This window comes from Sprattus sprattus (genome assembly GCF_963457725.1).
Source record: "Sprattus sprattus genome assembly, chromosome: 19".
Taxonomy (NCBI): domain Eukaryota; kingdom Metazoa; phylum Chordata; class Actinopteri; order Clupeiformes; family Clupeidae; genus Sprattus; species Sprattus sprattus.
The window spans coordinates 20,107,665-20,132,249 of record NC_137917.1 but is presented as its reverse complement, the minus strand read 5'-3'; the positions used below and the strand labels follow the sequence as shown (position 1 = coordinate 20,132,249).

At 46.2% G+C, this 24,585-nt stretch overlaps 1 protein-coding gene across 2 annotated transcripts; it reads right to left on the bottom strand.

Annotated features, from left to right (window-relative positions):
• Positions 1-1,557: 1,557 nt before the first annotated feature.
• zyx (zyxin) lies at positions 1,558-21,030 on the bottom strand. Of its 2 annotated transcripts, none has more exons than XM_080857300.1 (10): positions 21,005-21,030; positions 12,387-12,594; positions 10,434-10,705; positions 9,365-9,460; positions 8,467-9,225; positions 7,917-8,049; positions 5,222-5,391; positions 4,803-4,981; positions 4,305-4,425; positions 1,558-3,623 (listed from the first exon to the last, which is right to left on the bottom strand). In XM_080857300.1, the coding sequence occupies exons 2-10, from the start codon at positions 12,577-12,579 to the stop codon at positions 3,510-3,512; spliced, it is 2,037 nt and encodes a 678-aa protein (XP_080713426.1). In that variant the 5' UTR covers positions 12,580-12,594; positions 21,005-21,030; the 3' UTR covers positions 1,558-3,509. The 2 variants fall into 2 exon arrangements, with proteins under 2 accessions (XP_080713426.1, XP_080713425.1); XM_080857299.1 differs by lacking the exon at positions 21,005-21,030 and adding an exon at positions 20,271-20,283.
• Between the last annotated feature and the right edge of the window lie 3,555 nt (positions 21,031-24,585).

Sequence of the window (24,585 nt, the reverse complement as noted above, 5' to 3'; positions counted from 1 at the left end):
GGGGAAAACACCAATCACTCCAATTTAGTGTGGGATATTTTTTTATGTTTAGAGGAACATGGATTAACTCATCAGTATGAAAGTCTCACCTTAGGAAAGGCAGACCAGGCAGGACGCTAACCTAACAAATAATATATAATAATTACATCATACACTGATGTTAAAGTCAGTACTAAAGTCATGACAGAGGCACATTCCAAGAAACCTCTGGTGAGGAGGGGGTCTCAGAGGATCTTACGGGAGCCTCAGGGGATCCAGACACGACACACACACATAGGGGGTCTCAGAGGATCTCAGGGAGCCTCAGGGGATCCATACACGACACACACACAGGGGAGTTAGAGAAGAGGGAATAGTTAATTCTGATTGGTTTTGGCAAAGAGCCAAACAGAACAGACCACACGACGATATGGGCCTTAAAAATGCATGCAGATTGTTCATACAATGAGATTGAGCTAATCCATGGACCATCTCCTTATTGTAGTTTATCGATTACAATAAACCTCCAGATTTCTACATCCAGTCTCTGGTCTTCTGAAAGAAAAGGTGTCCGAAGCAATGCTGGACAGCTCCTTTCGTGGCAGGCCAGCTTGCTTGTTGTCCGTGCAGGAATTACAGTACACTTGGAGAGCCTTCCCTTCCAGTACTGATTTCTTCTGCTGACCAACCGTTGAAGTCTCCAGCGTCCCCTAAAGCTTTGAGCATCTCCATTGTCCTGGTGCTGGGGATTCACTGGTCAGCCAATCGGGCGGGGGCGCGGTTCCACCTGCCGCTCCTGGGCTGGGGCACGTACAGGTTATCAAGCAGGTGCCTTGGAATAATGCCTTTAAGTCGTGGCCTCAGCTCCAGGTCTTTCAGCCGCTGTCTCGTCTTCTCCTGTGTGGTCATCTGACCACCGATGTAGCGATCTGGCGGAGTCCGGTGCTTCTTCGGCTTTCCCCCCTTTTATTAATATAAGATCCAAGCATTCAGACACTCACACAAAATGTAAAATACACAGACCCATTTTACAGGTTCAGGGTAGACAAAGATGCTGAAAGCAGTGAAATCACACTATTATACTAGTGACACTGACTCTTTATCGCTAACTAAAGATGCACGTAGACATTGAACGTGAAACTGGGTGGAAACACCAACTGAAAAATAAACGTACTCTGACGGATTTCATGGGAAAACACCACCGTTATACCACTATATTATAACAAACCACTATTTTATCTCTGAAGTTAGTTGTAGTTGCATGCTTTAGCAAAGGACTCGATGGAATGGCGGTCCACCCAAACCACATTATACACATAAAAAGGAAGTACACAGTACACATCACTCCTGCTTCACGCGACAATACGGATACACAAACAGATACTTACATCTTACTACATGTTAATAAATCAATCAACCTCAAAATTTTTAAATGATTATCACTTGTTTTTTTTCTTTGTTTCAACAGTAGATGTACATTTAGAAATAAGTCAGCAAATGCGCATTGTTAACCAACCTTTCTTTATTTCTGAATAAAAATAAAAGTCAGAGACAATACGTATGGGTCATGACAGGACATTTGGCATATTTCAAAACGTAAACATACACACATTCACATATTACAGAGGAATTTATATATGTTTGCACAATATGGGAAACAAACAAAAGGCAAATACATGGCAATTAAATAAATGCTTTGTAGAAAAGGGGGGGGGCCAAGTGGTGTTTCAGTTGATCATTATGGCACACAAAATATTCTGTGGTAATAAGAGATGGCCACCCAGTGATGCAGACGGTGTGGCAAGTAATACAGGTTAGGAATAACCAAACACAAACACTCACACAGACTTAGACACGCAATGTCAAAATTCATTATACAAACCATGAAAACAATATATCATTCAAAACAATGGAATATGATATTTGGTCATGTGATAATCAGAAGAATGTCTATGAGTTCCCATGCAGGTCATGATGTGTGATCTGCATGCATGGTCACCAATGGAAAGATCTTTAAGCTTGAGGCTAACTGTAGCAACATGAGAGTGGATAAAAACCAAACACAACAGAGAAGTTCAAAGGTAAATGGAAATAATCAAAATGGAGTTCTTTTCATAGGAATACAGTGATACATTTGGAAACATAAGATACAATACATTTGAACTCAAAAGGCAGTAACTGAAAATAGTGGTGTTCCTTAGTCATGAGTGATACATTTACAGAAGGAAAGCGTAGAATACTGTGCAGCAAGTTCATGATCGTCGCAGAATCGCAAAGAAGGAACGAACACTTGGGAAAAACGGAATGGGCGGGACCTGGAACGTCAGTGAGAGACAGAGAACCAGACAGGAACTGTGGTTCTGTCTGCTAATGCACTTACTAGCATTCATACATCACTGAACATGTATGAGAGACATGCTTCACATAGCTAGACTATAGCCTTTAAAAAATACCAAGAGGATTCTAAAGCTCAGTTACGGAAAATACCCAACCGTGTTTGTGAGAGGCATTCTAACTGTGTGCGAACGGTGTCTATCTGTAACTGTTGTTTAAAGTATTTCAAACTGAGCAGTCTCCTCCTTACACTAGGCTAACAAAAGGCAGGCTTTGTAGGTGTACCACTTTGCCTAGTTCAACATTTATCGAGCAGAGCAGAATTGTGCAATCCGAAGCCATCTAGTTGTGCTCTACTTGCTGTATAACACTGAAGTGCCCTGTACATCATCAGGAATTTACTATTGGCTTTCTAAAGTGTTTGTCTGGCCTTTGTGTCTGAAGCAGTTCTACACATAAGTGCATCTAAAAGTGGCCATCAATGCCTTTGGAGTTGCATTTTTCATTGTGCTCCTGTGATGGGTTGCTTACAGTAAACTACCAAGCATTGCATGCTCATAGGAAACAGACACACTACACAACTGCTTTTTAAGACTGTTTTTTGTTGTTGTTTGTTCTTGAAATCAGGTTTTAACCGCAGGGGTGCACTTTATGATAAGCACTACAGGACAACTGCAATGCCTTGTGGGTACTGGAGTGCTCGAAGCATTGTGCCACTCTTCTGCTGTTTTAATCTAGTTCCAAAGTGCATATGGGGAGAGAAAAAAAAAACTACAAATAACAAACTGCCCCAAAGATTTGGGGAGGCTCTAAACGTTAGTTTTGTCCTATGTTATGGGAACGCCTGTGCAAGGCATGCTGGGAGATGTAGGCACAGCTAAGAGTGATACTGGACTGGCAGGCCCTGCAGGGAGACGGCTGTGGTTGAAGCACTTGGTTGAGACTGAGAGCAGTACATTACCACTGTTCCAAGTCAGCCACTGGAGACAAACACACACACACACACACACACACACACACACACACACACACAATCGGAGTGTGTAGAAATACACAATGCGGAGAAAGTCGCATAACTTTTGTCATGTACACACACACACACAGCCCTAATGCAAAGCTGCGATGAAAAGCTGGCTGAAATCCTGTGCCCTGGATGTTTCAAAGTTTTGAGTTTTGAAGTGAGGGCTCTGCACCAATCAATGCTTGGCCTGTTTGGCCCGCTGGGTGTGGCACTTCATGCAGAGGATCTTGCCGTCCAATGGGAAGCAGCCGTCAGAATCCGCCTCTATTGACAGGGGCCGGGCACAGTCCTGTCAATGGGCAAATGAAGGAAAAGACACAGCGAATGAGATGGCTGGTGAGCTGAGAGAAGGCCTACTACAATGGCTTCTTCAATAGTGATGAAAAAGAGTGTTTGCATCTTCAAATCTTATTTTACTTTCATAATACTTTTTCGTGGTGGTGGTGTTGTACTCATGAGGGAGGTGAGTGGTGGTGTTGTATTAATGTGGGTGGTGTTGTATTAATGTGGGTGGTGTTGTACTAATGAGGTTGGTGGTGTTGTACTAGTGAGGGAGGTGAGTGGTGGTGTTGTATTAATGTGGGTGGTGGTGCTATTCTAATGAGGGTGGTGTTGTTGTACTAGTGAGGGAGGTGAGTGGTGGTGTTGTATTAATGTGGGTGGTGGTGCTATTCTAATGAGGGTGGTGGTGTTGTACTAGTGAGGGTGGTGAGTGGTGGTGTTGTATTAATGTGGGTGGTGTTGTACTAATTTAGGGTGGTGGTGTTGTACTAGTGAGGGTGGTGGTGTTGTACTAATCTAGGGTGGTGGTGTTGTATTAGTGAGGGTGGTGAGTGGTGGTGTTGTATTAATGTGGGTGGTGTTGTACTAATGAGGGTGGTGGTGTTGTACTAGTGAGGGTGGGGAGTGGTGGTGTTGTATTAATGTGGGTGGTGGTGCTATTCTAATGAGGGTGGTGAGGGGCCCTTACCTCGCATCTGTAGCACTTGAGGTGAAAGTTCTTCTCCAGAGCCACAACCCTCACCGTCTCCTCACTGCCAGCGGCAGGGATGATGGGCTCATTGCAGCTCACGCAGATAGGAGAGAAGCGCCTGAGAGAGAGAAAGAGACAGAGAGAGAGAGGGAGAGACACAGAAGCAGTTACAGAAGCTGCAATGGGTAATGGGAACGGATCATCTCAGCTGACCTCTCTAACTTCTAAAACGGAATGGCAGAACGTTTCCATCTTTGTGGTGTAATGAAACAGCTCCTTCAAGAACTGCCAACTGTTCACATTCTCAACAATATTCAAAACGGTTAGACCCTTTCTTATGACCGGTCATATACTAATTGAATAAAACTGAATTTCAAGCTAAATATACATATGTAGCTGCAAGTACAAAGAAGCATGTTCATTTTTAATCACACAAGCATGCTACTCTGTCATCTCAAAGAGACACTCCTATGTCTGATTGGTGCAGGGGCTCACCGGTGGTAATCGGGGACGCAGAAGGGGTTGTTATCGTCATCTGTGATGAAGGGCGCTCCCTCCAGGCTGCAGCTGCAGGTGGTGCAGCGGAAACAGTGGGCGTGGAAACACTGGCCCACCGCCTTCAGCACGCGGTCAGTGATCCGCTCACCGCAGCGCGAACACATCGCCAGGGAGTTCTACCGCACACACAAACACACACACACACACACACACACACACACACACACACAAACACACACACACACACACACACACACACACACACACACACACACACAGAGACACAAAGTTTAGAAATTCAAGAAGAAAACCATACCTCATACATATGCATGTTTTTTAGGGGCCTGTTAGTAATATTAGTATTCATTCAAATTCAAAGTGTTTTTGCCTGATGTGGGCATATTTGGGTGACTCACCACATAGCAGTCCTCACACTGAGGCGTGTTGTCCCTGTCATAGAACTGCATGCCCTGCAGGGGGCGATGGCAGGACATGCAGCAGAAGCACTCGGAGTGGAAGAGCTTGCTCATGGCCTTCACAGCAGGTTGGGTGCGAGACAGGGCCTGCCCACACTTACCGCACATCTCTGAAAAGGAGTGAGAAATAAAGTTGGCTCGACATTTCTAAGAGTATGGCCTTGGGGCAGGAAATGTGAGTTCTGTAGAGAGAAACTCAGTCGGGCATTTACAATGAAGTGGGAGTAATGCAGGATCCAGTGAGAGGGAGAGAGAGAGAGAAAGAAAGAAAGTCTGCATTATTTCTTCAATTCTTTAATTTGTTTTAAAGATCTACTGGAATATTTATATACAACTGTTTGTGGAAAATGTAGTACATTTACATTAGTACATATCATGCACAATACTATTTCAGCTTTGCAATCAAGTGGTAATAAATCATAAGGGTATGGGTATTCCCCCTGTCGCTTCAGAAGGTGCAAGGAAGTAGAGAGCGAGAGCCTGAAGCTGTCAGACAACACACACACACTCACAGACACACACACACACACACACACACACACACACACACACACACAGACACACACACACACACACACACACAGACACACACTCACAGACACACACTCACAGACACACAGACACACACTCACACTCACAGACACACACACACACACACTCACAGACACACACTCACAGACACACACACACACACACACACACACACACACACACACACACAGACACACAGACACACAGACACACAGACACACACAGATGTGCAGCAGCATTTCATTCTGGCCTCCGTGTAATTCCTCAAGGATTTCACACACATCATAGGGGCCAGGCCCTTGTGTGGAGCGTCCTGTTACACCTCTCACTTCCCGCTCACTAATGTAATGATAAAAAAAAAAAACGGATCCTGTCCATTCTGTCCCTAATGTAGCCTTCACCTGGTCCAGTGAGTGAGGCTTGTGTGTAATTCCAGTATGATGTTATTCCTCATAACCCATGCATTCCACATACACACACGCGCAAACGCACACGCACACACACACACGAGATATACTGGAGCCTCTGTAGATTTGACCCGTGTGTCACTCTGCATCCAGTGGCATTGCTGATAACTTGACACATGACAAGTCGCCCTGCCCGTTAAACGGTCCTCCTCTAAGGTAATCATCATCGTAGTTATTCTGAGAGTTATATATTAAGAGCATGGGTCTGCAACTGGCACATCTCCCTGCTGATCTCTGAGGTGGAATGTTTTCAATTATTTTGGAGGAAGCAGCTACACCTAGTAAACCAATCCAACAGTTTGGGTTTTCTAATTTTAAAACCGATACGGGACCTCACGCATCGATGTAGTCGTATCTTACACGCTAAAAACGGATATCGATACGTATCGGTAATTTTTACACCCCTATTTATCAGACATGTAGATCAAATTAGGGTTGCTTGGTGGTTGGAAGTTGCCTCCTTCACAGTGCTGTCTGATGTGCCTGATGATCTCTATACACAATATGATGTCAGCTGCTTACTGACCCGAATACTTAGCTACTTTAGGAAGGGATCTAGCTGATACTTCATAAGCCTGTGATATTGTTTCTTCCTACAGGCCTTCATGAAGGGATGGCAAGCTTTGTGCATAAAGAATGTTCGCAATATCCTTATGTTTGCACAGAGGTTGCTCTTGTACAAATATGGCCAGAATTATTAGTAAGGTACGAATACCCTCCCCCTTTCCATATGTACAGATATGCGTTAAAGAAATATCACCAATGTCTGACCTATCTGCTGTAAAATAAAGACTTCTGAAAATCTTTACATTGAAAACTCCATAACATACGATTGAGAGTAGGTTTAAGGTTTTGACGGCTGTGGGTTTGTCTTTCAGCCCATGACTAGTCTATGTATCGACTGCCGTGCAACTGCCACACAGTGGGCTGGCGAGAGTAAAAACTAGCCTTGACTGCAAGCCACTGATAGCATCTGAAGCGGGCCCTCGGCCCGGATCCACAGAGCAGCGGAGCCAGACTCGGGCCGGCGTCCGTAGCCATCTGGGCCGGGCGTTCCCAGAGCCAGGTAATCCCATCCTATCCCATCCCAGTCATCACTGGCAGAGACGGAGCAAGGCTATTACGGCGCAAAGACAGGAGGATGGAGAGAGGAGGGAGTTGGGGAGGGAAAAGGAGAACAGGCATGTCCCAGTGTGGCGCCACTGATCGGCCATTAAGATGGGCGCCGTCGCCATGGAGAGTAGAGAGGGCTTGCTGGAAGCTGCCTTGCAAAACACATATATCTTCTACACAGCCTGGATTGGTTGTTTGTGTGTGTGTGTGTGTGTGTGTGTGTCTTGACTGGAAACTTTGGGTTATATATACAAGTCTGTACATGTATGTGTGTATGTGTGTGTGTGTGCGTGTGTGCGTGTGTGCGTGTGTGAGCACTTTCAGGGATGATGTAATGTTTTCTACATGGGTGTGTGTGGAGGGGGGTGGATGTATGCACTTGAAGACATGTGTAGGATATTTTGGAGCCTATGTATAGACAAGAAAATGTGTGTGTGTGTGTGTGTGTGTGTGTGTGTGTGTGTGTGTGTGTGTGTGTGTGTGTGTGTGTGTGTGTGTGTGTGTGTGTGTGTGTGTGTGTGTACCTGTGGGTGGGGATGTTATCACAGGAGCGTGTGTGTCCATGTCCTTGATGAAGTCATTGGTCAGTCTCTCCAGCTCCTCCACCTCTCGCATGGTGAGGGGCACTCCACCGATCCCTGACCCTGAGCCCGGCGACTAGAGGCAGAAACACCAAACTCAGAGGTTACTGAACAGAACTGAACAAAGTCTGAGGTAAACAACATTTTTATTTCACTGTACATCACCTTGTTAATGGCATACCAGTAAAGTGGGGTAATCAAAATCTAATGCCAAAGGTTAATAGTTACAATTGATGGTAGCCATCATTGAGAGGAGTTCTCAAATTTAGCATTTGTAAATGGTAAGGGAAAACAGCCATGTCGTCATGCCTACGCCAGTTGCCAGTTTTTTTTAAGTGACATAAATTCAACATCCAACATCAAAATGGCTCTAATGCATTGCAATGACCAGCCTCAAGAAACCTTCACAGCATCTAAGTGAGTCATTTTACTTTAATTACTTTGAAAGCTCCTTATATTACAGTAATGAAGTAAGTTTTGAGGCCGTTTCTACCTTAGCAGGGCTCCTAGCCGGCTGGCTATTGGATGAGGCCGGTGATGTCACAGGCTTGGGCTGAGGTGCAGGAGGAGAGGGCTGCCTCAGATTCTCCTGACTGCCAATGGGAGAGCGTTTGGAGTGATTGGCGGCCAGGGCAAACGGTGCGCTTGCGGGAGGGCTGGGGGCCACGGGAGCGGGGGGCGGGGGCGGGGTGTAAGAGCTGGAGAGGACAGGTTTGGGGGCGATATAGGCAGCAGGGCCGGGGCTGGACCCCCATGATCCAGCAGAGGAGTTGGCCACTTTGGGAGAGAAGGACGCATGCGGAGAGGAGGTGAAAGAGGACTTGGGTGCTATGGCTGGCGCTGGAGCTTTAAACAATGGCGGCGCAGAAGCAGGAGTTTTAACCAATGGCGGCGCAGAAGCAGGAGTTTTAACCAATGGTGGAGCAGAAGCAGGAGCTTTAACCAATGGCGGAGTAGAAGAAGGAGATTTAACCAATGGCGGTGTAAAAGCAGGAGTTTTAACCAATGGCGGAGCAGGAGCAGGTGCAGGAGAAGCAGCTTTGGCCGGTGGCTGAGCAGGGGCAGGAGCAGACGCTGGTTTCTGATTGGCCTGCCGCAGCGTGGTCCGGGCTCGGAGCTCCTCGGCCCAGGGGGCAGGAGGGGGGCGGTCCCCCATCTCGGGAGGCGGGAGGAAAGACAGGCAGGGTTTGGGAGCGGTGGGGGGAGGGGCCACCGGCTTGGGCGCCGGAGGAGAGGAGAACTGACTGGGCATCTGTGAAACAAACAACAACATAAACAAAACGAAAATATAAAAACATTAGATAAATAAAGGTACAATATAGAGACGACAACTGTTAAAAGGGTGCAATCACAATGACACAAGGGTCAAACTACGCTCGGGTCTTGTGTACCTTTGGATTAAAGGGACCGCTGGTCTCCATCTCTGAGAGCATATCAGTCAGAGAGTCCAGCTGTCTGTCAAAGCTCGTCTGTTTCTCCATGAGCCGCTGAGAGACAGAGAGAAAGAAAGAGAGAGATGGAAGGAAGGATGGAAGGAGAAAGAGGAGGGAAAATGGATGTTATGAAAGTGACAAGAGGCAATGAGCAATCAAGACAAAGATGGAGTCGTGTAGGGAAGGGACAGGAAGGGGACAAGAGAGTGCAGAGAGAAAGAGTGAAAGAGAGTGCAGAGAGAAAGAGTGAAAGAGAGTGCAGAGAGAAAGAGTGAAAGAGAGTGCAGAGAGAAAGAGTGAAAGAGAGTGCAAAGAGAAAGAGTGAAAGAGAGTGCAAAGAGAAAGAGTGAAAGAGAGTGCAGAGAGAAAGAGTGAAAGAGAGTGCAGAGAGAAAGAGTGAAAGAGAGTGCAGAGAGAAAGAGTGAAAGAGAGTGCAGAGAGAAAGAGAGAGAGGGAGAAAGAGAGAGACAAGAGAGTGAAAAGAGAGTGCAGAAACAGAGAGAGTGTAGAAAGAGAGAGAGAGAGACAGAAAAGGAAATTAATCAGATTGGGACACATCCCTGGGCATATGATTAACGCTCAATTTGATCAAATTATCAAAGACAACAGAAATGTGACTGGTGCTGAATTTCTAATTATGGAAAGTCGAAAGGTGGAAGAAACTGACAGAGCTGTTTCTCTCAGGCTACAGCGCCCTCCACTACAGCTGTGGCCTGACGAACCATATTATAGAAATGGAATAAATAGTATTTATATGTATATATAATATATGTATACAAAGTTTTTTACCTCTAAATATATTTGCATGCTTTTGTGTTGTTTTGTATTCTATTCATTTGAAGCAAAAAAGGGAAAATTCCTCAGCATACAGATAAAGCTGGACAGATGCCACCTAATCAAAGCAGAGCATTCCTACATTCCTATACTGGACACATCTATCTGTTGATGGCATGAATGTGATTTTGAATGTGTCCTAATGATGATCTGTCGTTCTTGAGCATCTGTGTGTGTGTGTGTGTGTCCTTACCTGGTTGTTGTTGTTGGCGGTGGAATTAGACGCAGGAAGTGGTGGGGGAGGAGGGGGAGGGGGAGGGGGAGGAGGAGGAGGTGAGGGGTCAGAGGGCTCAGAGGTGAAATCTTCTGGGGGTGCTGGGAAGGGCAGGTCCTCCACAGCAGGAGGGGGAGGGTCAGGGAATGCAGGAGGAGGGGCTTCATACTCAGGGGGTGTGGCATCAAGATCAGGGGGAGGGGCGGGCAGCTCATCAGCGTCATCCAATGGTGGAGGAGGGGGTGGGAAATCTGGGGGTGGGAGGGGCTAGCATTAAAGCCATGACCATCTTAGCACAAACAAATATAAACAAAAACAAAAACAATCCCTCATTCCTCTTCATTACGCCAACATTTGGTAGCTTGCACACAAGGTCACCATACCATGCCTTTGAGGAAGTGTATGTCGAATTCCACACTGTCAACAGCAGCCAATAATAACAAAACCATAAACCCGTTCCATTATGCACAAATCCTTCAATACAAGTTCTCATTCAGCCATGCGATTGTGTTAGTGTGTGTGTGTGTGTGTGTGTGTGTGTGTGTTTGTGTGCGTCACCTTTTTTCTTTGTTGTGTGCGTTATCTCCAGGATTGTGAGTAGATAATGGGTAAATGTGCCATTTTCCCAGACCCGCCTTCATGACGACACACTCCAAAACAGGCATTGCGGGTTTAGTGCCACAGCGGTGACCCTCAGATAAGCAGCAGCGACTTGTTCAGGACGAGTAGCAGCTAGCTGAGCACTATTTAGCAGGGACTATGTAGGTAGATTACTGTAGTCTTTAGCTAGTTGAGCACTATTTAGCAGGGAATTCTGTTGGTAGATTACTGTAGTCTTTAGCTAGTTGAACACTATTTAACAGGGAATTATGTAGGTAGATTACTGTATTCTTCAGCTAGCTGAGCACTATTTAGCAGGGAATTCTGTAGGTAGATTACTGTACTCTTCAGTGAGCTAGGCACCAGCTAGCGAGGAATTCAGTGGGTAGATTACTGTAGTCTGCAGCTAGCTGAGCACTATCTAGTAGGGAATTATGTCAGTAGATTACTGTAGTCTTAAGGGAGATGATTAAGCACAATACTATTCACCTCATTTTACAGCTCATACTCCGACCAAGCCCCTGCTTGCCTCGACGCTTCAAATAACACCTGGTGATTTTCACACACCATTTCACCCAGGGGTTACCTCAGGTCAGACACCCTCCCTTTATGGTGGCAACTCAAACGCACTCTCTCCCCTGCCTCAGCCCACCCTCCAGGCAACCCCTAAACAGCTCGGGGGGGGGGGTTAATCCTAGTAGTTGGACTACACTCTGTCCACAGTAGATATGCTTCATTTCAGAAGAGAGGCTAATTTAGCCCCTGCAGGATTAATATGGGTGAAAACCAGGCCACGGAGGAACAGTTACCCTGAGCCGAGCGCTGTTATCACGGCAGAGACTGCGCGGCGCTAATAAACCCTTGGAGCGGAGCGCGCGTGTGATTTACGGAGGCCTTGATACGTGCCACGGCACATGCAAATCTCCCACCCGTGGCCGAGATTGATCGCCGTATTTGCCTAGCGCCAGCCATCCATCACACACTGCTGTTTACGTATGCACAGGCCAAATGAGCCGTCGGCAGCACCCGTGTTCAAGGTCTCGCTAGACCTACAAACGGAGTTTTTAAATGAAGGATGGCTTTGTTCTGAGCTACTTCTCTGTGCTTAGAGAGGTACTCAGATGAAGTCAGAGACTCAAGAGTCTGTGTGTCATGTCAAAATAAGAGTCTATATAGAGTGTGACATCACCAGCTTAAGCAGTGCTTTTTTGTAAACAACATCTAGGTGACTTCAGTCATAAATGCAAGTGGATTCCGTCAATGGATAAATAAAATGAATAAACAAAGTAATGAATTTAAAATATGGACACCACAGATGTAAGGAACTCTTACCCTCACAAATTGCTGGCGGGGGTGGTGGCATCTCTCCCACTCGACCAATCACACCTGTGCCGACTTGTCCTTTGGGCCGGGGTGGCGCCACCGAGGCAAACTTCTTTGGTTGGTTGTAGAAAGAGGGCGCGGTCACCTTCAGTGAGATTGAAGATGTGACCACCATCGGCTTGCTGCTGCTGGAGTCAGCCATGTTGAATTCTGAGATCTGGAGGAAAAGAGGGGAAATAAAAAGGGTTAGTAAAAGAAATTGTGGCCTTAGAGTATGGTCGGTCTTCACCCAAAAAATCTGATATAGATCAACAGACTTTCACTGCCATCACTGGTCTTTACTAGTGTTGGTTCATTGGCTGGGCAGCTGACCTTAAAAACATACTGCTAGGTTGTTGTTATGCCACAGGCACACAAGTATAAACCCATCACACTGTTTACAGAGCATTACAGCCTCCTGTGGTTGTCAGGTCCCACTCTGCACTGTGGTTTCCTGGCTACAGTGTTGGATGGCTAAAAAAGGAGTGAAGCTCAACTGATCTTGAACCCAGCTTACTCATCGACCAACACATCCTGTGGTTTTGTAGTTCTTCAGAAGAGAATTTTTTCACACTTCGTAGCATAGCAACAAAACAAACCCAACTGAGTAATTTTCTGCTGACAACATGAGTAGAGAGATAGTGCCATGATGACTGATAAAGTGTTCCTCTGACACATATGCATCAGGACTTCCTGTAACCTGCCGTTAGGCTAACTTTAACAAAAAAGCACGATCTCTTCCGACTCACATGGCTGATGTTAACTCAGGCCATGCGTTCAGTGAACTCTGATAGCTGTTCTATTTGCCAAGGGCAGAGACAGAGCGGAGGCGCGACCATTAACGCCCAGGTAAAATAATATGTATAAAGCATCAGATGGTTTGCATGACAAGGTGTTTGACAAATTGCTAGTAAGTAGAGTTAGCGTCTGCAACCTCTGAGAGAGTGTGAGAGAGAGAGAGAGAGAGAGAGAGAGAGAGTGAGTAAAAAGGCACACCACGAAGAAAGAGAACAAGAAGACAGAAACACAAGCAATCCAACAAGAAAAGAATGCAATAAGTTAGAGTAGCCTTTCCCAACACAGCAGTTTCTGTTTCCTCATTTCCTTCCCTGGCTGATTTCACCCTGCAAACAATGACCCCTGAACATGAATAATGATCTGTATTGGTCGTCATGCGGAGAGAGAGGAATTCATGTAAGGTGAGGTTACGTTTCTCCACTGTTTAGACTTTGGTGTGGACTCCTGCTGGGTAAGGGGCCAGATACAGCATGTCCTCTCATGAAAGTAGAACCAGACTGCATAGTAAATCCACACACACCGTGGCCCTTCAACAGGACTATGGTGTGCCAAGCAGGCCATTTCTCACAAGCGTTCTTGTGCACGACCACCATGGTTACTAAGGGTCCATCATACAATGGTGGTAGTGCCTTGACGACGCTTGCTGGAGACGAACCCCAGAGTGGCTGCAGACTGTAAAGCGCCACTCTTCCCCTCAGCACAGGCCTCCTGGGTCGCCATGGGGATCCGGCTCGAAACAGTTAAGCTCTTGTGGCGGCTGCATGCGATATGCCCCTGGGGAGCGCCCTGGCCGAGAGTTTCGCTTAAATATTTACCTCACACGTGTTTGCTGTTAAAGATGTTGACGTTACCTCACCCCCCAAAAAATCTCCTGCAGCCCCCTCTTCTTCTTCCTCGATTACCTTACACAGTCAGAGCGAAAGCTCACCCTCCAAGCCACATATGGTTTATGTGCTCAGTGTCATAGGCACCAAATGCAGGCTATACAAGAACTTTTTTTTTTCATTTAAAACCCTGTGGTTTTCTGAAGAAAAACCTTCACGCAATGTACAGGATTGGATTTACTTCTACCATCTATATGCATGTCAATGTATGTCTGGCAATTATGACAATAAAAAAAAAGGTATAACTGGTCCCTGTGAGAGGCAAGCGGGCCATGTGCTGCTGGGGCTGCAGTGGGTGTTTATCTCTCATGGGTTCCACCCAACTCAGCAGGAGGAAGACAGAAAAGCCTTATCACCGCCCGCCACACCATCCCCCTGGTGCAGACATATGCCCTCAAAGACAGCCATGCGAAAGGGTGCACTCAATCAAGGGTAGTCCTCCTCGCTCACTGTCTTCGGAGCGCAGTTCTACTGCTTCAGTGAACGTCTTCTCTGTGTGAGTGTGTGTGTGTGTGTGTGTGTGTGTGTGAGAGAGAGAGAGTGTGTCTGTGTCTGTGTGAGTGTCTGTGTGAGTGTGTGAGTGTGTGAGTGTGTGAGTGTGTGAGTGTGTGAGTGTGTGAGTGTGTGAGTGTGTGAGTGTGTGTGAGTGCGTGTGTGGATGCGAGGACCGGACCCTGCTCTCTGCCGTGGGACCTCACCCATCCTGTGCGCGACCCTGGGAGATAAGACGCGTGTGGTGCGTCTCGCTCCCCCCCACGTGTTTATTCTGGAGCGAGAGGGAACACGTAGGCAGGGAGCAGGCGAGTGGAGACGGAGGCAAGGCAAGGACTGGCCCGACGGAGCGAGCCAACCAGCGAGCCGTCGAAGTTCAGCGGCTGGGCAAGCGGCGCACTGCCCGAAACCCGAGCGCTGGCTTTGTTGATGCAGCTCAATCGCCGTGTCATGTCCCTTCAGAGTGGATTAGGACCGGCTGTTATGACTGATGCTGGCTGATAAACCTACACTGGACCCAAAGGCAGCCGCAGGAAGGGGGGGGGGGGGGGGTGGGGTGTGGAATAACAGACACAGAGTGCCGTGATTTTGCGATTCACTGTACAGTGTTCACAACTGATTCAGCTTGGGGCTCTTATTTTAGGGCGCTCGAAACGAGCGGGTTGCTCTGAACGGCTGTGACAGTCCTTGGTTGTTTTTAATTGCCCAGAGGTAATTACAGCCACTATGCATTCTGCTTGTCTAAAGGAGTGCAGAGAAATGAGCTATTGGGATAAATCCAGTGGTATATTTTTACGTCAGAATTTAAAAGAAAGAAAAAGAAAAGCCCATTTAACGCTTCATTTAGCTGCAACTCCGGCTTCGTTTCGTGTCGGGGCAAGACCCAGTGCGCAAGTGTAAAGTATTCCAGCAATGCAGATGGAACCAAAATGAAGAGGAACGGTGGAAAATTCCGGTTTGTGCCGCTCCGTCCTTCCCCTCGCCGGGGTTTGGGCTGCCTGGGAGCTCTCCGCCTGATTAGAGAATAGGCCTTATTCTCACTGCCCGGCCCAGATGGCTAAAATTAGCCCAGGTTCTGTCCACTGGAGCCTCGTCTATGAGAAAGGCTTTTGAATTCTCACCCATAAAAATGCCCTTTCCCTGAGACAGTGATGTCAAATAAACAAAAACAACCTGATCTAGTGGGTTATATAAGGATGGCCCTCTCCCCAGCCTCATAGTCTCTCCCTGAAGTCCAGGTTTCATCATGGGCCTGACACACACACACACACACACACACACACACACACACACACACACACACACACACACAGAGAGAGACACACACACACACACACACACACACACACACACACACACACACACACACACACACACACACAGACACACACACACACAAACACACACACACACACACACACACACAAACACACACACGCACAGTAAAACTCCCCTACTTTGTTCATTTTAGCCAGGCCCTGACTAATGCAGTGGAGTGCCTCGATGAAATATTTACAGAGTACAGCCAAGAACCGGACAGGCCCATATTACACTTACACTTCAAAACTTTCAACTCCGATTCACTCCCGCGAGGAGATACTACATAAAAAAAGCATTGATAAATGAAGTTCATCAGTTCACAGCCTTAGGACAGCTAATAAGAAATGAATAAACTGACAGGACAAATATATGAGGTATGAGACCAGAGGGCATAGAACTGAGAAGAACTCAGATTAAAGTGAAACCAGTGTCGGCCCTGAAGGCACACCGTAGCATAAGGACAGATTTTCCTTCCACAGTCTTTGAAAAAGCCTCTCACAGACCACCTTTACGGAGAGAATTTGTGGCTGTATGACTCACACGCTTGCTGGAGCATAAATCTCTGATAGCACCATTTTGAGTACAGCTAGTGTCTCGCCCTGCTTGATTTCTCTCACGCTGGCAGGGTCATCTAAAGCAATGGCATCGCAGAGCTGTGCGAAAGGAATGGGCCCTGGCTGCTTGACTTCTACAGACGTGATCCAACACAGTGCCAATGGCTCTTACATGTTCCAGCCAGGTTTACACACAGCGAGATGATTCATCCCAGGCTACGGATGACTGGTTCCCCCCCCACTCAGATTTGGGGGAAATCAGGGGTAAAATTGGGAGGGCAGAGAGAGAGAGAGAGAGAGAGAGAGAGAGAGAGAGAGAGAGAGAGAGAGAGAGAGAGAGAGAGGGAGAGAGGGAGAGCAGAAGTCGCTGCTGGATGAGAGCATTCTGGATAGAGCAGAGAGGCGCTGGGCAGCAGCAGGGGTGCCAACAGCTGTTGTGTCGGACGGATGTACGGATTCCAGGCCCTCCGCCCCCGTGACCTGACCCACGCCGCATGACATCATCGCTTTCAGATCAAAACTCAATCAACTGCTTTCCCTCCCCCCAAGAGGCTTTAATGTTTTTTTTGTATTTTTTGGCCATGGTGTTGGCAATGGAAAAAAATCCTTATCTGAGGTGCAGCACATTTTTTCTAGACACTCGATGACACTAATGAACTCAGCAGACTCAAGGCGCTGCAGCATGTGCTTTGGACTGCAGAAACTTTCCATCTTTTCTGGCCGGTCAGGGTGTTCGTTTCCCTGTTTTGTTTCCCGGTATGGTCGGGTGACATGGTGCTGGTGCAAGTTCTTGCTCTATGGCAGCGTTTAAGGGCAGGGCTGTCTGCAAGAGACCACGTGTGCCACCAGAACAATAACGCCATTAGCTTGGTGAGACTTAAAGCATGAATCTCAGCATTGTCTGAAGGCAGAGCAGTCTTAAGTAGCTAAATGCAGCTGGACGAAAAACAAAAACAAAAAGACTGGGCAGGTTTTTCCAGGAAGCAATGATGTCTCAAGTCTATGACAAACAAATTCATTATGTCTTATCTTAGAGGACAATGTACATCTAGAAGCAAGGACCTTGACAACCATTATGAGGGTGTCTGTGTCTGTGTCTGTGTCAGTGTCTCAAGTCTAAGATAAACAATTTCATTACGTCTCATCTTAGAGGACACTGTAGATCTAGAAGCAAGACGTAAAGGCACTTGACAACCGTTATGAGAACATGAAGAAAGCCTTAACCATAGACATTACAGAAGTTCAAACTGGATAGAGAGTGTGGCTTAGAGGCTAGCCTTTCTTTTGCCACTCTCAGGGTGGGAGGGCCACACTGAATGGAGGTCTGCTCTTTCACACAACCAGGTTGGGTGTGCCTGTGGTCGGGCTGTGGCTTTGGGTGAGAAGACTCTGCCTTCTGAGAATCAAGTTTCAGTGAGCAGAAGACCGACAGATGTGTACACACACACACACACACACACACACACACACACACACACACACACACACACTTTGTGAAATATGCTCTTTCCTGTGATTGGGTAGGCTGTGTGTTCCTGCGGTCAGAAAGAGGAACTGACTACGTGGGGGCAATCATCCTGTGTGGATGACAACAGGGAAACAAATGGCGTTACTAAGACACAAGATGCTTCTGGGCCCAATGTCAGAATACGTCATATTTAAAGTTATTCATTTAGCAGACACTTCAATCCAGAGTGACTTAGCCTATAGCATACTGGTAGGCTTGGGTGAGAAGAAGGTGCGCTGTAGTCTTGGCTTATTATAAGAAAGTTATATTAACTCTCTGTGTGTCTGTGTCTGTGTCTGTGTCTGTGTCTGTGTCTGTGTCTGTGTCTGTGTCTGTGTCTGTGTCTGTGTCTGTGTCTGTGTCTGTGTCTGTGTCTGTGTCTGTGTCTGTGTCTGTGTCTGTGTCTGTGGGGGGTTCCTCAGTACACGACAGCCTCCGGCCTATAATTTACTCTGAATGACTTCCAGTGACATCATTTTGCAGAATGTGTGTAATTCCCTCCCTCTTCACGAACGCCTCTTTTCTTCCCGCTGCCCTGGAATGTGGTGACATCATAATGACAAAGCGGTGGTGACATCATAATGACAAAGCTGTGTCAGACTCCGGCCAGACGTCCGAGATCAGCGAACAAGAACAAACACCCTCTCGAGTGACTCAGCACTGAGCAACCTTGAGTTCAGTGGCTAATCAGAGAGGTGAAGCAATCTGGTGGCTAACAAAGCAAGCAGTCAGGCATCCAGGAAATGCCATGTAATTTGGGGCAACCCCTGCTATCGGAGAGCTGGACCTTTGTTGGATTACCAGTCACTCCACAAGGACACACGGCAGGGGTTGGTCACTATGAAAAAGGGGACAGGAGGTCACGCCCACTGTCTGACTGGAAGACTTTCCACTGGAACTGGGTGCTGCCAAAATAAAATCTAAACGGGGTTGGTGTTATTCAAGCAGTAATACACCCCCCCGAAAAAAAAACTAGGTCTGTGTCTACAATGCTTCGCGTCATGTACACAGACAATAGCCGCGTTCTGCTGAGACAAATTAAGTATGTGTGAGGCCACTGAAGAATTCAGTTAAAATTTAACCTAATCTTGCTGCACAGCAATAAACAGCCAGACAACCAAAAAACACTGGGAGATAACATGCGAATCCGCAAGAATCTTTCTTTGTGGGGGAAGACATTTAAATATCCCCTTCAAACCTTTAATTTGCAAACTTTCATAGTTATCTCCATGGTTGCTCTAGGATCACAATCAGGATACCGCAATTTCAGCTGACTCTCACACCCAAATACCACAACTGACAACTGTTCACGGGTGCTTATTTTTATAACTAGCCTGGTAGGATGCCACATTGCAAAACACCATTAATCAAGACTCAACTTAAGGATACATTGTAATTCATTCATTCATTCCGTTCATTCGTGCAGTCATTCATTCATTGCTCGCATGTTATTGTGAGCAAGTTTAAAAACTCGCGACTCACAAAACAACAATGATTCAGGATACAAGCTTCCTATGTTTCCATGCATGAAATAACTTTAGTTTATAACGACATAATTCTAAGATTTTGAGTAGGCCTACAGCTGATCGATCTGACTATTCTGAGGAACTACAGAGCGTGAACTTCGACGCAAGCTCACCATATAAGGCTAGCTTTCCCAACACACAGGTAGGCAGGCATAACAAAGAACAGTATGACTGACAGACTAGTGAAGAGTAGGCTATAGACAATGTGGCCTCAAAGTCTGATGGACGACAGTTGTGTCTGTGGCCTTTACCCTTACTAGCTATAGTTTTAAATGGCTTAAATTCTAATCCAGTTAAAAAGACACCGGTTGCGAACACTTCAACTTAATACACGTTGCTTAAGGCATCTAATGCCCCACCCCATGACATGCTTCTGGTAGGTCTATGATTAGTCAACGATAAATGCCACATGGAAAAATCAGTGAAAACTGCCTATTCAGACCAGGTAATATGCTAATCCGTACAAACTGACAGCCGCACCGCTGTCCACATAATATGGCACTTAAAATACTAGCTTCGTAGCAGGCCAGCGATAGCTCGCTTACAACGACACAGCCAATGTTACAACCAGCCTCTGAATTGGTAAATTATACGATAAGCTAACTCATTGTCAACATGAGCTAACGTTCATTTACAGTAACGCAATAGTAACGTTAGACTTAATTGCCAAGTGGCATAACACCGACTAATGCATCCTGTTGAAATCGCAATCAAACCTACATCGCTTTATCAATACATACAAAGACAGCTAACACAGTTAGCTACCAACTTACCACAGCTCGAAACAAGCTTGGCTTGTTGACAGTCTGGGCACTCGCCGAGCACAGAGGTGGCCAGCGATAGCCAATTCTTCACATAGACTACTACTAACCAGCTACTAACGTTAGCTTGCTGGCTGGCTGGCTAATCCCAGTGCCTCCGCCTCAATTAAAGTGCTTCCCTGACATAACCACTCCCTTTTTGAGTTATTTCCTTTCCTGAACTAAGAAGCGATGGTCTTTACATTCTTGCCATTGTGTGTTTTTTTTTTATTATTATTTTAGGTCAACAACACACCTGGCAATCTGTCTGAAGTTTTTCCTAATCAACTGCCTCACTTCCGGTTGAAACTTCCGCATTTCCTTGTCTGGATTTGGAAGAACGATGCCCCTGCATGCTTATGAAATGAAGTGGGGGAAAGTTTTTGGGCTGGTAAGGGTAGGCAGAATAAAACACGAAATTGAACTACATATAAGTCTCCATACGAAACACCGTATTCAGTGGACAACTGTAAAAGGTCTGTATTATATAAAGAAAATGATACAAAAAGAATACATTCTATTGACCTAAAAGATAACTGGTGAATAGGCCTAATCAACACATTAATTGTGTAGATTTGCTGCTGCAGTCACAATTTATTTTTATGATGACAGTGCAACAAATACAAGCCATCAGGTAATTCTCGATGTCATCTGTATATTTTGCTTTTTGAAATCCCACTCAAGTGGAGTATGTTTCATAAACATACCTGTCTGGATTCCTCCGGCAAGTAGATCCAAGCGATTCACAGACTGACTCTGTGCTCGGCTAACTTCTCTCTCTCTTTTACTTCTTCCGCCCCTTTACAGCTGTTGGACCCTCCCCCTTTGGAGAAGGAATTACCGCATCCCTTTCAAACAAGTCTTCTCTCGTTTGACTTTGGCTCAGGACGTGAATATCACTGTGTAAACATCTCTCTCCCTTTCTCTCTCTCTCTCTCTCTCTCTCTCTCTCTCTCTCTCTCTCTCTCTCTCTCTCTCTCTCTCTTTCCTCTCTCATGCTTTTTCTCTCTGTTGTCTTTCACTGCTTGCAGAGCTCTTAGGTTTTGTGTTTCTCAGCGCCCCCTTTTTTTACCCCCTCCCCCTCCACTGACTCTCTCTCTCTTTCTCTCCTTCTCACTCGCTCTTTCTCCCTCTGTGGATTCCTGAAACATTCTTCATTCTATGACATCAACCATGCCTGCCTTTCCTTGTAAGGTCAGAGTGAGTGAAGGAGAGAGAGAGAGAGAAGTGAAGAGAGAGAGATAATGGAGGTAGGGGCCTGATTAGATACAGACACTGAAACATTTGGCAAGAGAGGGGGAGCAGAAAGGACACACAGTCCAGCACAAAGAACTTGGCTCAGAAGAACCATGCCTCATGCTGGAACAACACAGTTGAAGGTACTGGCTCTGAAGGGATTACAGTTCACTTTTGGTGTATGGAAATACCAAGCATGACAGACTTCGACTGCACCAGTAGTTCCCTCTTCTCTGCTGAAAGAGCAGGCTTGCTTAAATGATGTGTAAGAAAGGAAGTTTTCTTTGTTTCTGATGCAGGAAACATCAGTCCAGTAAAGTGCATTGACGAAGCAACATACTCCGGATTCAGCGGTGTCAACTTTTGGTGGTCACAGCAGCTGCTTGATCATGAATCTTACAGATGTATCCATCGATAAAGTATAGTGGCATAGTTTACATGCTGTAAATGCAGCTTGCGATATTGGAACATTATGTTCCCCTTTTTGTAATTGTGGTTCCTCAAACACTCAGAATAATTTCATGGACAAATAAGGATGTGAAGCTACCTAGTCACATAGGGAAAGGATAAAACCGCCCATCCTGTACATCTGTTTTGTGCCCGCGCCCGCACACACGCCTACACACACACACACACACACACACACACACACACACATACGCACTCGCACACACGCACCCACATGCGCACACGCACACACATGCGCACACACGCCTACACACACACACACACACACACACACACACACACATACATACACACACACACACACACACACACACACACACACACACACACACACACATGTGCACGAACACACACACACACGCACCCACATGCGCATGCGCACGCACGCACGCACACACACACACACACACACACACACACACACACACACACACACACACACACACACACACACACACACACACACACACACACACACACACACACAATGGATCCTCATGAGGCCCAGATTCAGGCCCAGATTCAGGTGTCTTTTTCCAAAAGCCTCTTATTACACATGCTTCCTTTTTTTTCAAGCTCAGATCACATGCACCAGTTGAACATTATGAAAGCCAGACCTCTTTAGTTTAGTGACAGGATTTGCCATTGGACATATGGCTTGTTATATTAAGCTCATGTATCATGCTACAAGTGGAGTCCTGAGTTTTGAAAGCTCATAACTAAAGATCAGCAAAGGGATGGAAAAGGCTCTCTCAGGCGGTGGTTGATGTGCATTCGGACAGTTTCAGCTCAGGGAGAATTCATGGCCAGAAGGCACTTTTTGAGACAGCCACGGGGTCTTTCAGCCAAACTGAAGGTGAGGCTAAACAACGGGAGGCTCTCAAGAGTCACAGCCAACGGTTGCTTGGACAACAGCCAAGACTTTACCAGGAATTGTGTCTCTCTCTCGCTCTCTCGCTCTCTTTCTCTCTCTCTCTTTCTCTCTCTCTCCTTCTCCCTCTCCTCTCTCTCCCTGTCCCCTCTGAAATACTGTAACTGTCAGCAAAACTTAAATGTCCCTATTCTGTTTTTCGTTCAACCTGACTCATAGACTGAAAATGAATGGGTCAATCTTTCCATCCCTTGCTTTAAAGCCTCCACACTGTGAGTCATGGAGTCACATAGATCAGTGAGTTTTTACTGAAGCTTTTGTGCAATATGGCTAGTCAGCTTAAACACTCTGCACAAGCAGGGACAGCTCTTTCAAAGCTTCCAACTAACACCCAAATGTAATTAATTCAAAACTGTGACGTTATCTTATTGGGAAAAGCTCGTATACTTTCAGAGAGGCACCTTGTATTGTTTGAAACAGCCATTCTTTGAAAAAATCTACAGTCAGGAGTTATTTTTTAATTTTCTGGACAGCACCAACAAGCAAATGTTGAGCACTGTGTTGCACCACGCTTGGCGGTTTGATTTTGGGCTGATGTTCTGCATATGTCCACTAGGGGGACGTGACTGACTCCTTCCTTGTCAGTTGGGCCGATAAATCCTCAGTCTTCAGTCTTCAGGCCTGACAAACACTGGTAAAAGGAATGAGATAGAGAGAGACTCCTGGTAGACCCATACATACTGATATGTGGAGTGAGTGACATGAGCATTTAGCTGAGAGGACAAGAGGAGTGAGTGATAGGCGGAGGAGCCTTGACACAAACAAGGAAGCGATGTGGATGAACAGATAGTGCTGGGGTCTAGACGTGAGGAGGGTGGGATGAGGGCAGACAGAAATAGAGAGAGAGGGAGAGAGAGAGAGAGAGAGAGAGAGAGAGAGAGAGAGAGAGAGAGAGAGAAGTAGGGGAAATGGATCTGAATTATGGAAGAGAGTTGAGATCCCCGGATGCAATATGGCCTTTTTACACCAACACACACACACACTCACACACACACACACACACACACACACACACACACACACACACACACACACACACACACACACACACACACACACACACACACACACACACACACACACACACACACACACACACACACACACACAAACACACATGCACACAGACACACACACTCACACACACACACACACACCTCCTCTGTAAAGCATTAAGAATGGCGGGGATTACATACTGCAGGCAGGCATGTTGATAGAATTGGCAGCTGCAATACAGATGATGGTGTAGAGAAAAGACACACACACACACACACACACACACACAACCAGATCCATATCCATTCATGCTGCAGCACATATATGTGGGTGCATATGTGTCTGTATGTTGGTTGCATTTTTGCTCAAAGGGCTATTTGTGATTCAGAAATGATAGAAATGTATGAATTGGTGTATATTTCAATACACACACAGAGGATACATTGCACCTCCTTGTGGTGTTTTAAATCTGTGGGTTTGTTTGCCTTTAATATGAATATGCATGCACGCCTTAGTTTGCATGCGTGTTTGTACGCCAGTGTACTGCATGCTTTCATGTGGGAGAGAGTGTGGGGAGGTGTGACAGACCTTACATTTACATTTTCATGTATTTATTCATCAGACCCTTTTATCCAAACAAATGAACTAGTGAGCCTG

Excerpts from the sequence above, each read along its gene's own strand:
- zyx (XM_080857300.1), bottom strand. The coding sequence starts at position 12,579 with ATGGCTGACTCCAGCAGCAGCAAGCCGATGGTGGTCACATCTTCAATC. Across the intron at positions 5,392-7,916 it reads GATAACATCCCCACCCACAG|AGATGTGCGGTAAGTGTGGG; the intron begins GTACACACACAC and ends ACTCCTTTTCAG. Across the intron at positions 3,624-4,304 it reads TCAAGTGCTACAGATGCGAG|GACTGTGCCCGGCCCCTGTC; the intron begins GTAAGGGCCCCT and ends GCCCATTGACAG.